We start from the raw sequence: 13,570 nt of genomic DNA, 5'->3' as shown, positions 1-13,570 counted from the left end.
TTTTTTTGTGTTTTCTCACTCAAACCCGTTTTTTATTATCTTTGCGAACTTCCAACAATAAACTTTGTAGTCCACTATATTTAATTTTAAAGGTTTTTACGAATAACACTCTATATTTTAATTATTTTATTATTTATATTTTATTTTTTAATATTTCGTAATTTGATAATTTTTTTAATAATTCTTACTTAACACTATGGGTTAACTTAGATGATACTAAAATAATTATTTTATTATAGTATATAAAATAATTTATAAATACCTAAATTATTTTTATTATTTTTATTTTTTTCCAAATAAAATAAAAATAAAAAGAAGAAAAATAAATGAGGAGGAGGAGGAGAAAGGGGAGTGGTAAAGATTAACTACAACGATGATAATAACGATAAGGACGGTGAAGGAGATAGGTGAAAAATATGGTAGAATGATATAGAAAATGAGAAGTACTAACAGGAGTATTTTAGTAACTTGATCAATTTTAGTTAGTCAAAATAATATTATTGTGTTAAATAAAAATTATAAGAAAAAATAAGAGATCAAATCACAAAATCTTTAAAGATATAATGTGATTTACAAAATAGATAAAATATAAGGTGTGAATTGTGAAAATCCCTTACTTTTACTTTTATAATGGACCTGCTTTATTTTATTCAAATTTCCCTATGTACGACGGAGTCTGGTCTAGTACAGCAGCAGTAGGTGGTCTGCTGCGCCAATTGCCGCAATTTCTTTGCAATTGGGTGCTACGCCTACGATTGGCTGCAAGAATAGAATATTTTTAGGCATCATTCGGCGTTTGGTTTGGGTTCAGGATTGGTGTCCGAATCTTTCGTTACCAACTTTTAATAGTGTTTTGTAATCAAATTTTTTTTTTCTCTAGGCAAGATAATGGGAGAGAGAATTATAATTTTTTTTTCTCAAATTATAACTTTACACTTGAATTTATGCTTTACATTTAAATAACAATATTTTAGTAATATCTGCAAAACATAATCAAATTTTTTTACTATTCTATGTCACATGAAAATAATAACGATACACCTGTTTTCATTTTTTTTCTCATATATTTTTAATTTTTCTACAAGATAAGTACATTTCTATCCATAAAAAATATAAAAATTTATAATTTTAAATAAATATTTGCAATACTAATAATAATAGCATTGCACGCAGACATATAAGCCTATGAGACTGAAGAAAGTAACCTTACCTTAGAAAAAAAAACGTGGCCTTACTTATATCATGATTGCGGACTTGTAAGCCGGCGATTGATTTATATGCCTACACAACCGGGAGATTGCTAAAAGTTCTCAACAGATTTGTCTCTGTATTTCTCTTCTTTCAAAAGATTCCTTTCTAGCTATGCTCCTCAAGAATTTGGCCTTCCTCTTCCTCAATCTTCTTCTCCTAAATCTTGCAGTCTCTGCAAGTGAAGCTGGATTTATCTACAATGGATTTCCTGGAGCAAACCTGAAGCTTGATGGAGTTGCATCAATCACATCCGACGGCCTCCTAAAGCTGACCAACAGCACAAAGCATATCATGGGCCATGCTTTCCATCCATCGCCTCTTAATTTTCGGAATTCTTCTGATGGTAAAATCTTCTCCTTCTCTACTACCTTTGTGTTCGCCATTGTCCCCGAGGATGTCGGTAATGGTGGCCAAGGAATTGCCTTCTTTATCTCTCGAACCACAGACCTCTCTAATGCCTTGCCCAACTCGTACTTGGGACTACTCAATAGTAACAACAATGGCAACCGAACAAATCATATATTTGCCGTTGAGCTTGATACAATTAATAGCCCTCAGTTCGATGATATTGATAATAACCATGTTGGTATTGATATCAATAGCTTGATATCCAATAATTCTCATACTGCTGGCTACTATGCTGATGATACTGGCTTGTTTAATAAATTGACCCTTATCAGTGGCAAAGCCATGCAAGTATGGGTGGACTATGATGGTGAAAAGATGCAAGTGAATGTCACCATATCTCCTCCAGGAATTCCCAAACCCAGTAAGCCTTTGTTGTCTTCCACTGTTGATCTTTCAACTGTGTTGTTGGAAACCATGTATGTTGGATTCTCCTCTTCAACTGGCACTGTCGTGGCAGCTTACTATGTTCTTGGATGGAGCTTTAAGATGAATGGAATTGCTCAAGAATTCGACTACTCAAAACTACCTTCCCTTCCTCGTACGAGACCTAAAGGAAGAAGTAAGGCCTTGCACATTTCATTGCCTTTAGCTTCATTTGCTTTTGTACTAGTGATCGTCGCAGCCGTTTTCTTCGTTGTGAGGAGAAGAATCAAATTCGCGGAGCTGCTTGAAGATTGGGAGGTCGAGTATGGGCCTCACCGCTTCATGTACAAAGATCTGTTCAGAGCTACCAATGGATTCAAGGACAATGAGCTACTTGGTACAGGAGGATTTGGAAGTGTGTACAAAGGGGTGCTACCCACATCAAAAATGGAGGTTGCAGTGAAGAGAGTTTCTCATGAGTCGAGGCAAGGGATGAAGGAGTTTGTGGCAGAGATCGTGAGCTTGGGCCGCCTTCGACATCGAAACCTCGTGCAATTACTGGGTTACTGTCGGCGTAAAGGAGAGCTCCTCTTGGTCTATGACTTCATGCCAAATTGTAGCTTAGACAAATACTTATATGACAGAACTAAGCCAACTCTGGACTGGGATAGGAGGTTCCAGATCATTAAGGGGGTGGCATCAGGTCTTCTATATCTGCATGAGGAATGGGAGCAAGTTGTGATTCACAGAGACATTAAGGCAAGCAATGTGCTACTAGACAGTGAGATGAATGGTCGATTAGGTGATTTTGGTCTAGCTAGATTAAGTGATCATGGAACTGATCCTCAAACTACCCATGTCGCCGGAACCTTGGGTTATCTCGCTCCAGAGCTTGTGAGAACTGGCAAGGCCACAACTCTCACTGATGTTTTCGCCTTTGGTGCTTTCATATTAGAAGTTGCTTGTGGAAGGAGGCCAATAGAGCAGAGAGCACAAGATGAGCACGTTCTTATGGTTGATTGGGTGGTAGAGAATTGGCATAAGGGCTCGATCCTTAACACACTAGACTCAAGATTGGGACAAGTCTACATGGTGAACGAGGCAGAGATGGTATTAAATCTTGGTCTACTCTGTTCACATCCATTGCCCTCAGCTAGGCCTAGCATGCGCCAAGTGATGCAATACTTGGATGGTGATGTGCCGCTCCCTGAGTTATCGCCTACTTATATGCGCTTTAGTGATCTGGCACTGCTTCAACACCACGGTTTCGATGATCGTCTCATGTCCGACCCCTCCTCTGTTTCAACTGTATCTCTTCTCTCTGGATGAAGATTATAGTACATGAGGATAGAGTTGTGATATATTAGTCCTTATCTGCTTTCTATGTTAGTGTTATCCTAACTACTATAACAGCCTTGGCAATATTTTTAATATACCATGTATGCATATCACTCAGAATTAATATTAGGAAGCTATTTAGTACAACAATGTCTGCTCCTCCTGTTGATTCCTACTTAGATCCTTAAATTGAAGAATATTTAGAGAGTATTCTTTTTAATACTCTGATATCAAACTAACTACTATGAAATGGAGTAATGCCACAGTCCGAACCTCTAACAAGTTTGTATAACCATGTTGTAGCATTACTCCTTACAGAAGAATAATAAGTAATGTGTCTCTCTTGTCAAACTCTTGTGATACGCAAGCACAATGAATTTGTAAACCTATTAATAGGTGCAGTTGTTTCTTACGAGTATAACTTTATGTATGACTTTCATTCCACGGCAATTTTTAGTCTGTGAACTGTCTTATTTGATGTTATATGTGATCTTCTATTATGTCTTCATAACTTGATGGTGATTTAAGTCAAATTTCTACTTTTTGGAAATGGTAGGACTATAAATTTTGCCTTTCTTTGTAAGTGGCAAGGGTTTTTACACTTAAGATATTGCGAGAAACAGAGCAACCGTAGCTAAATTTGAAATAGGAAGCAAAAGGGGGCTGCTTTATATTATGCAAGCCATGGATTAACAGACTTTCAGTCGGAGAAAAAAAGTTATGTTACTTATAGTATAGTTGGGGCTTCTAAGCCAACAATGGAATTACAGGTCAGTAATCTTAGTAGGAGAGAAAAAAGAAAGGTAAAGCAATACTTGTAAGCCTTACGAGCATGCAAAATCTATAAGTTCAACGTCATCTGCAGACTAACAAGGTATAAACCTGCAAGCCTGCAATAAAAGATTTTTTTTTTCATAAAAAATACAAATTATTTGTTATACTTTAAAACTTCTAATTAGTTTTATTAAATACTAATATTTTCGTCTAAAATCATCAAAGTTGAAGAGCATTTTAGTCCATTAATTTGATATATTATATATTTTTCTTCAAAAATCAACGTCTTTGTTTTTTTGTATCACATCAAAGTTAATATTTAAACTTTCAGTCTAGTTCACAATCAAACTCTATATTTTTTTAGCCTAGTTTAAATTACTTAAATCATGTCTAAGAAGTGAGATCAGCTAATTACTTTTACAGCTTAAGACTCGAACCAAATAGGAACGTCGAATAAGAATAAAATAAGACTAGTGCTAGTATAGTTAATCTAATTTTTTATACTCGAACTTATATTGGTATAAATTATTTTACTGTATTAATATACTAGCAAAATTGTACTCTACTCTTCTTAGCCATGCTTCTCAAAAAAAATTTCTTTTTTCTCTTTCCTCCTCTTCCTAAATCTTGCATTCTCTGCTGGCGATGACGAAATTGTGTTCAATGGATTCAGCGGTGCAATCTCACACTTGATGGCATAGATTCCGACCACACCCAATGGCCTTCTAAGGGTAACAAACAACTTCGGTGAGAATAAAGGCCATGCCTTCCAATCCATCTCCTCAACGCTTTCGGAACACTTCCAATAATAAAATCTTCTCCTTCTCCATCACTTTTGTGTTTTTGGAATTATCTCTCAATCTTATGACCTTAGTGGGCATGGAATTGTCTACATACTCTCGCGCACTTCAGACTTGTCTAATGCCATGCCATGCCAAGTCAATACCTAGGCCTTCTCAATATCAACAACAATGACAACTCAAGCAATCATATTTTCGGCGTAGATCTAGATACAATTTATAGCTCTGAGTTACATGATATTGATAATAAACATGTTGGAATTGATATCGATAGCTTAAGATCCAATAATTCACATACTGCTGGCCAATAAGATGATAGCATTGGATTGTTTAGAAACTTGAGCCTTACTGGAAGCCAAGCCAAACGAGTATGGGTGGACTAATGATGGTGAACAGACGCAGGTTAATGTCACCATAACTCCGATAGGATTGTCTAAACCCAAGAAGATTCGAACTAGGGGTTATGTGCCAAGAAACCCCTTGTTCAGTGGCAGCAGAAGCCCAAACACTTATACAATAATCCAATAGAATAATAATAATAAACAAAAGTAATATGAAATAAAAAAAATCACAAATACTATGTTAATGATAGAGTAATAGCAATCAAACAATCTAACCACTAATAAGAACTCCTATTATAAGTAATCCACAAAAAGAAAAAAGATACATAAAATTTACGTGATTCCACCGATGTGCCTAGATCTATAAACGGGGCAAAACTTTAATTTGTAAATCTAAATCAAAGGACAAAAAAATTTTCATAGTTCAATCTCCCTCGGTACAATAATGATTATGTCTCTCAAGCTTCCCTTTATATAATAACATCCTAAAATCCTAATATATTTATTTATAGAGATGACTTGATGAGAAGAAAATTATAAGGAGTTATGGGCGCTCCGAAATATTAATAGAAGAGGCGTTCGAATACTCCCGGAGCCCATTCGAGCACTTTAATATGCAAAATCTTCTCGGGGCTAGGTAATCAATGCCACCAAGGCCCATCCAAAGGCTCCGGCACACAGAGCCGGAAGAAACTTCAAACGGATCCAATCGAACAGATTTCCTTGATTCGAGCCGATCTTTAACACTTTCTAGATGACAGGGATGGGTTGTATGTTATATAATTACTTGACCTTCTCTATCACTGAAATTTCAGAGCTGCTGTGCCCTTTTTACTCTCCGTCAAGGATGAAAATTTTGTTTAGACTGTAGACTTGTCCTTCTCCATGAGGCTTGCAGCTTATATTTGATCACATACTTCAGAAAATATCAAAGCCATAAAGAATGGAAGTCCATTAGTGGCCCCATAGTTGATGGTTCCATATTCAACTGAATCTTTAGTCCGTGCAAATATGGGAACTGCTACCCGAAATCTAAGCCCTTCACTCCCCATCGTCATCCGTCACGTCATTGGTACTATAAATTAATACACAGACCACTCACTTGCTTAAAGTTCTCGACAGATCTTGTCTCTGTGTTTCTCTTCCTTTAAAGATTCCTTTATAGCTATGCTCCTCAAGACTTTGGCCTTATTTTTCCTCAATCTATTCCTCCTAAATCTTGCAGCGTCGGCAAGTGAAGATGGATTTATCTACAATGGATTTGCTGGTGCAAACCTGAAGCTTGATGGAGTAGCATCAATAACATCCAACGGCCTCTTAAAGCTGACCAACAGCACAAAACAGATAATTGGCCACGCTTTCCATCCATCTCCTCTTAAGTTTCAGAATTCTTCTGATGGTAAAATCTTCTCCTTTTCTACCACCTATGTGTTCGCCATCATCCCTCTGTATGCCACCGTTGGTGGCCATGGGCTTGCCTTCTTGATCTCTCCCACCACAGACCTCTCTAATGCCTTGTCCAGCTCGTACTTAGGAATTCTCAATAGGAACAACAACGGCAACCGAACAAATCATATATTTGCCGTTGAGCTTGATACAGTTAATAGCCCTGAGTTCGATGAAATTGATGACAACCATGTTGGTATTGATATCAATAGCTTGATATCCAATAATTCTCACACTGCTGGCTACTATGCTGATGACACTGGCTTGTTTAATAACTTGACCCTAATCAGTGGCAAAGCCATGCAAGTATGGGTGGACTATGATGGTGAAAATATGCAAGTAAATGTCACCTTATCTCCTTTAGGAATTCCCAAACCCAGTAAACCTTTGTTGTCTTCCCCTGTCAATCTTTCAACTGTGTTGTTGGAAACCATGTATGTCGGATTCTCCTCTTCAACTGGCGCTGTCGTGGCAGCTCACTATGTTCTTGGGTGGAGCTTTAAGATGAATGGAATTGCTCAAGAATTCGACTACTCAAAACTACCTTCCCTCCCTCGTGTGAGACCTAAAGGAAGATCTAAGGCCTTGGACATTTCATTGCCTTTAGCTTCATCTGCTTTTGTACTAGTTATCGTCGCTGCTGTTTTCTTTTTTGTGATGAGAAGAATCAAATTCGCGGAGCTGCTCGAAGATTGGGAGGTGGAGTATGGGCCTCAACGCTTCTTGTACAAAGATCTGTTCAGAGCTACCAATGGATTCAAGGACAAGGAGCTACTTGGTATAGGAGGATTTGGAAGAGTGTACAAAGGGGTGCTACCCACATCAAAAATGGAGATTGCAGTGAAGAGAGTGTCTCATGAGTCAAGGCAAGGGATGAAGGAATTTGTAGCAGAGATCATGAGCTTGGGCCGCCTTCGACATCGAAACCTAGTGCAATTACTGGGTTACTGTCGGCGTAAAGGAGAGCTCCTCTTGGTCTACGACTTCATGCCAAATGGTAGCTTAGACAAATACTTATACGACAGCAGTAAGCCAACTCTTGACTGGGATAGGAGGTTCCTGATCATTAAAGGGGTAGCATCAGGTCTTCTATATTTGCATGAGGAGTGGGAGCAAGTTGTGATTCACAGAGACATTAAGGCCAGCAATATTCTACTAGACAGTGAGATGAATGGTAGATTAAGTGATTTTGGTCTAGCAAGATTATATGATCATGGAACTGATCCGCAAACTACCCATGTCGTCGGAACCATGGGTTATCTCGCTCCAGAGCTTGCGAGAACCGGCAAGGCGACCACTCTCACCGATGTTTTCGCCTTTGGTGCTTTCATATTAGAAGTTGCTTGTGGAAGGAGGCCAGTAGAGCAGAGAGCACCAGAACACCTTATTCTGGTGGATTGGGTGGTAGAGAATTGGCATAAGGGTTCGATCCTTAACACACTCGACTCAAGATTGGGACAAGTCTACATGGTGAACGAGGCAGAGATGGTATTAAATCTTGGCCTACTTTGCTCACATCCATTGCCTTCGGCTAGGCCTAGCATGCGCCAAGTGATACAATACTTGGACGGCGATGTGCGGCTCCCTGAGTTATCGCCTACTTATATGAGCTTTAGTGTTCTGGCTTTGCTTCAGCACGAAGATTTCGATGATCGTGTCATCTCCTACCACTCCTCTGTTTAAACTGTATCACTTCTCTCAGGAGGAAGATGGTAGTAGATGAAGAAAGAGAGGTGATATATAGTCCTTATCTGCTCTCTATGTTAGTGGTATCCTAGTTAATATAACAGCCTTTGCAATAACTTATACAATGTATGCATATCACTCAGAATTAATATTAGGAAGCTTTTTAGTACGACAGTGCTGCTCCTGTTGATTCCTACTTAGATCCTTGAATTGAAGAATTTTTAGAGATTATTATTTTTCTTTATATATCCTGATATCAAACTCGCTATTCCAATGAAATGTGTAATGCCAAAGTCCAAACTTGTAACAAGTTTGTATAACCATGTTGTAGCATTACTCATTACAGAAGAATCATAGGTAATTTGTCTCTCATGCTTTTTTAGTAAACCCCATTAATAAAATGATAGCACTGGCTTGTTTAGAAACTTGAGCCTTACTGCCAGCCAAGCCAAACGTGTATGGGTGGACTAATGATGGTGAAGAGACGTAGATTAATGTCACCATAACTCTGATAGGATTGTCTAAACCCAAGAAGCCTCTGCTATGTTGGGACATCCTCTGCAAAGTACTGTCGAAATTCGAACCAGGAGTTATGTGCTAAGAAACCCCCTGTTCAACTGAACTAGGCCTCATTAATTGTTACTGGGCAATAAAGTTGATTAATGCTGTTTCTGTTGCGCAAATCTCTAATGGAATAGTAACGAGTGGATGGCAGCCGAATCCCAAACACACACAATATTCTAATGGAATAGTAACGAGCAAACTAATATTAAATAAAAAAACCATAAATACTATGTTAATGATAGAGTAATAGCAACCAAATAATCTAACCACAAACAAAAACTCCGGATGCAAGTAATTCACAGAAGGGAAAAAGGAGACAAAAAATTTATGTGATTTGAAAATATATTTAGATTCACAGGCAATACAAAGCTTCAATCTACAAATCTAAACTAAAGTATAAAAAAATTTCGCACTGCAATCTCTCTTAATATAATAATAATAATTATATCTCTCGAGTTTTTTTTATATAATAATTTTAAAATTCTAACATATCTATATATCAAGAAAATCACTAGGACCGTTTGACCACCTCGAAATATTATTCTGAAACGTAGAAAAGTGCTCAAATACTCCTGGGTCCATTCGAACATTTTAAGTGTCCAAAATCTTCTTTTGCCTAGGTAATCAAAGCCACCAAGACCTATTAGAAAGCAGATCCAATCGAACAGATTTCCTTTATTTGAGCCCATCTTTAACACTTTCAAGATGGCAGGGCTGGGTTGTATGTTCTATAATTACTTGACCTTCTCTATCACTGAAATTTCAGAGTTGTTGTGCCCTTTTTACTCTCCTCGAGTCTTGAAGCTAATCTTAATCACATACTTCAGAAAATATCAAAGCCATAAAGAAAGGAAGTCCATTAGTGGCCCCATAGTTGATGGTTCCATATTCAACTGAATCTTTAGTCCGTGCAAATATGGGAACTGCTACCCGAAATCTAAGCCCTTCACTCCCCATCGCCATCCGTCACGTCATTGGTACTATAAATTAATACACAGACCACTTGCTTAAAGTTCTCGACAGATCTTGTCTCTGTGTTTCTCTTCCTTTAAAGATTCCTTTATAGCTATGCTCCTCAAGACTTTGGCCTTATTTTTCCTCAATCTACTCCTAAATCTTGCAGCGTCGGCAAGTGAAGATGGATTTATCTACAATGGATTTGCTGGTGCAAACCTGAAGCTTGATGGAGTAGCATCAATAACATCCAACGGCCTCTTAAAGCTGACCAACAACACAAAACAGATAATTGGCCACGCTTTCCATCCATCTCCTCTTAAGTTTCAGAATTCTTCTGATGGTAAAATCTTCTCCTTTTCTACCACCTATGTGTTCGCCATCATCCCTCTGTATGCCACCGTTGGTGGCCATGGGCTTGCCTTCTTGATCTCTCCCACCACAAACCGCTCTAATGCCTTGTCCAGCTCGTACTTGGGACTTTTCAATGCAAACAATAATGGCAACCTAACAAATCATGTATTCGCCGTTGAGCTTGATACAGGTTATAGCCCGGAGTTCCATGATATTGATGATAACCATGTTGGTATTGATATCAATAGCTTGACATCCAACAATTCTCACACTGCTGGCTACTATGCTGATGACACTGGCTTGTTTAATAACTTGACCCTTATCAGTGGCAAAGCCATGCAAGTATGGGTGGATTATGATGGTGAAAAGATGCAAGTAAATGTCACCTTATCTCCATTAGGAATTCCCAAACCCAGTAAACCTTTGTTGTCTTCCCCTGTCAATCTTTCAACTGTGTTGTTGGAAACCATGTATGTCGGATTCTCCTCTTCAACTGGCTCTGTCATGGAAGCACACTATGTCCTTGGATGGAGCTTTAAGATGAATGGAATTGCTCAAGAATTCGACTACTCAAAATTACCTTCCCTTCCTCGTACAAGACCTAAAGGAAAATCAAAGACTAAGGCCTTGGAAATTTCATTGCCTTTAGCTTCATTTGCTTTTGCACTACTGATCGTCGCTGCTGGTTTCTTCGTTGCTAGGAGAAGAATCAAATTCGCAGAACTGCTCGAAGATTGGGAGGTCGAGTATGGACCTCATCGCTTCTTGTACAAAGATTTGTTCAAAGCTACCAATGGATTCAAGGAGAATGAACTACTTGGTAGAGGAGGATTTGGAAGAGTGTACAAAGGGGTGCTACCCACATCAAAATTGGAGGTCGCAGTGAAGAGAGTGTCTCACGAGTCAAGGCAAGGGATGAAGGAGTTTGTAGCAGAGATCGTGAGCATGGGTCGCCTTCGCCATCGAAACCTCGTCCAATTACTGGGTTACTGCCGGCGTAAAGGAGAGCTCCTCTTGGTCTATGACTTCATGCCAAATGGTAGCTTAGACAAATACTTATATGACAGCACTAAGCCATCTCTGGACTGGGATAGGAGGTTCCAGATCATCAAGGGGGTGGCATCAGGTCTTCTATATCTGCACGAGGGGTGGGAGCAAGTTGTGATTCACAGAGACATTAAGGCCAGCAATGTTCTACTGGATAGTGAGATGAACGGTAGATTAGGTGATTTTGGTCTAGCAAGATTATATGATCATGGAACTGATCCGCAAACCACCCATGTGGTCGGAACCATGGGTTATCTCGCTCCAGAGCTTGCAAGAACCTGCAAGGCGACAACTCTCACAGATGTTTTCGCCTTTGGTTCTTTCACATTAGAAGTTGCTTGTGGAAGGAGGCCAGTGGAGCAGAGAGCACCAGATGAGCACCTTGTTCTGGTGGATTGGGTGGTAGAGAATTGGCAAAAGGGCTCGATTCTTAACACAATAGACTCAAGATTGGGGCAAGTCTACGTTGTGAAGGAGGCAGAGATGGTATTAAATCTTGGATTACTCTGTTCATATCCATTGCCTTCAGCTAGGCCTAGCATGCGCCAAGTGATGCAATACTTGGATGGCGATGTGCCGCTCCCTGAGTTATCGCCTACTTATATGAGCTATAGTGATCTGGCACTGCTTCAGCACCAAGGTTTCGATGATCGTCTCACGTCCGACCCCTTCTTTGTTTCAACTGTATCTCTTCTCCCCGGATGAAGATTATAGTAGACGAGGATAGAGTGGTGTGATATATAGTCCTTATCTGCTTTCTATGTTAGTGTTATCCTAACTACTATAACAGCCTTGACAATAACTTTAATGTACAATGTATGCATATCACTCAGATTTAATATTAGGAAGCTATTTAAAGTACAGCGATGTCTGCTCCTGTTGATTCCTATATCCTTGAATTGAAGAATTTTTAGAGTGTATTTTTCTTAATACCTTGATATCAAACTAACTACTATGTAATGGAGTAATGCCACAGTTCAAACCTCTTAACAAGTTTGTTTAACCATGTTGTAGCAGTACTCCTTACAGAAGAATCATAAGTAATGTGTCTCTCGTGTCAAATTTCTTGTGATAGGCAAGCACAATAAATTAGTAAACCTATTAATAGGTGCAGTTGTTTCTTATGAGTGAAACTTTCTGTATGGCGTTCATGTCAGGCAATTTGCAGTCTGTGTTGCTGATGCACGATTTTAGACGGTGAAAACTGTATGGCGTTCATGTCAGGCAATTTGGTGTTCTTTGTGATGTATTCATAACTTGATGGTGATTGAAGTCAAATTTCTACTTTTCGGAAATGATAAGACTATAAATTTTGCCTTTCTTTGTAACTGGTAAATAAGAAAATATTAGTGTTTCTACACTTGTAAGATATTGCGAGAAACAGAGCAACCGCAGTTAAATTTCAAATAGATAGCAAAAATACAATCAACTTTGTCCTCCTCCTCTGTCATTTTTATAAGGGGGCTGCCTTATTCTATGCAAATTTCCCTTTCATATTATATACAACTTATATGTGACCAAGTATAGCAGCACAATTGCAGCAATTTCTCTGCAATTGGGTGTTTTGCAGACTATGATTGGCTGCAAGAGCAGCAAAATATGAATGGAATTATTCGGCGTTTTGTTTTGAGTTACGAGCTGGTCTCCGAATTTACTTACGATTGAGTTACGGGCGTTACGGATCTCTAATAATTAAATACTAATTTTTTAGCCAAGTTCATAAATGAGAAAGGGGAGAGAAAATATAAATAAGATTAATTTATTTTTCTCAAATTATAATTTTACTTTTAAAACTCTTAAAATAACTTGCATTTACATCTAATAAATTTAATAATAATACTCAATTATCTTAAAAGATAATTATTTTTCACTTTTTCTTATCACATCAAAATTAATAATACTTCTATTTCAAATTCTCTTTCATATACCTTCAATTTTTTTTCAAACAAGTATATTTCTCTTTAAAAAATATTTTAAAACTAATAACTTATAAGATAGTTATAGACTTCAGCCAGCAAGTAGTTGTAAGCTCATATTCATTTTAATAATATTTATAATACTAAAATTTTTTAAAATTAATAAATAATAATAGCATTATACACTAGATTATAAGAGCACGAGATGAAAAAAATAATAGTTTTACCTTATTATAAATTGACCTTACTTATAGTATGGCAGGGCTTGTAAGCCAACGACGGATTAATAGGCTTCCAATTGAAGAAAAAGAAGAAGAAGTGATGTTAC

General features: G+C 37.9%; 3 protein-coding genes across 3 annotated transcripts; all 3 read left to right on the top strand.

Moving 5' to 3' along the window:
- The first annotated feature begins 1,276 nt into the window (after positions 1-1,276).
- Positions 1,277-3,479, top strand: LOC140796552 (L-type lectin-domain containing receptor kinase SIT2-like). The gene is made up of 2 exons (XM_073149597.1): positions 1,277-2,020; positions 2,117-3,479. The coding sequence occupies exons 1-2, from the start codon at positions 1,363-1,365 to the stop codon at positions 3,349-3,351; spliced, it is 1,893 nt and encodes a 630-aa protein (XP_073005698.1). The 5' UTR covers positions 1,277-1,362; the 3' UTR covers positions 3,352-3,479.
- A 2,903-nt stretch (positions 3,480-6,382) lies between these two features.
- LOC140797081 (L-type lectin-domain containing receptor kinase SIT2-like) lies at positions 6,383-8,576 on the top strand. Its single transcript, XM_073150367.1, has one exon. The coding sequence runs from the start codon at positions 6,443-6,445 to the stop codon at positions 8,402-8,404; it is 1,962 nt and encodes a 653-aa protein (XP_073006468.1). The 5' UTR covers positions 6,383-6,442; the 3' UTR covers positions 8,405-8,576.
- A 1,417-nt stretch (positions 8,577-9,993) lies between these two features.
- LOC140797088 (L-type lectin-domain containing receptor kinase SIT2-like) lies at positions 9,994-12,187 on the top strand. The gene has a single exon (XM_073150374.1). It carries the CDS (start codon positions 10,040-10,042, stop codon positions 12,029-12,031), a length of 1,992 nt encoding a protein of 663 aa, XP_073006475.1. The 5' UTR covers positions 9,994-10,039; the 3' UTR covers positions 12,032-12,187.
- Positions 12,188-13,570: the final 1,383 nt, after the last annotated feature.

The sequence above is a fragment of the Typha latifolia genome, chromosome 10, assembly GCF_019914945.1.
Source record: "Typha latifolia isolate L0001 chromosome 10, TyphaL0001v2, whole genome shotgun sequence".
Taxonomy (NCBI): Eukaryota; Viridiplantae; Streptophyta; class Magnoliopsida; order Poales; family Typhaceae; genus Typha; species Typha latifolia.
The sequence above is the reverse complement of the archived record's forward strand: the minus strand, read 5'-3'. Positions and strand labels throughout refer to the sequence as shown.

What these genes read in the sequence shown, in the direction of transcription:
- LOC140797088 (XM_073150374.1), top strand. Translation starts at nt 10,040, where the DNA reads ATGCTCCTCAAGACTTTGGCCTTATTTTTCCTCAATCTACTCCTAAAT.
- LOC140796552 (XM_073149597.1), top strand. Translation starts at nt 1,363, where the DNA reads ATGCTCCTCAAGAATTTGGCCTTCCTCTTCCTCAATCTTCTTCTCCTA. An exon ending in TCCAGGAATTCCCAAACCCA is followed by an intron (nt 2,021 to 2,116) that starts GTAAGCCTTTGT and finishes CTGTCGTGGCAG; the next exon opens with CTTACTATGTTCTTGGATGG.
- LOC140797081 (XM_073150367.1), top strand. Translation starts at nt 6,443, where the DNA reads ATGCTCCTCAAGACTTTGGCCTTATTTTTCCTCAATCTATTCCTCCTA.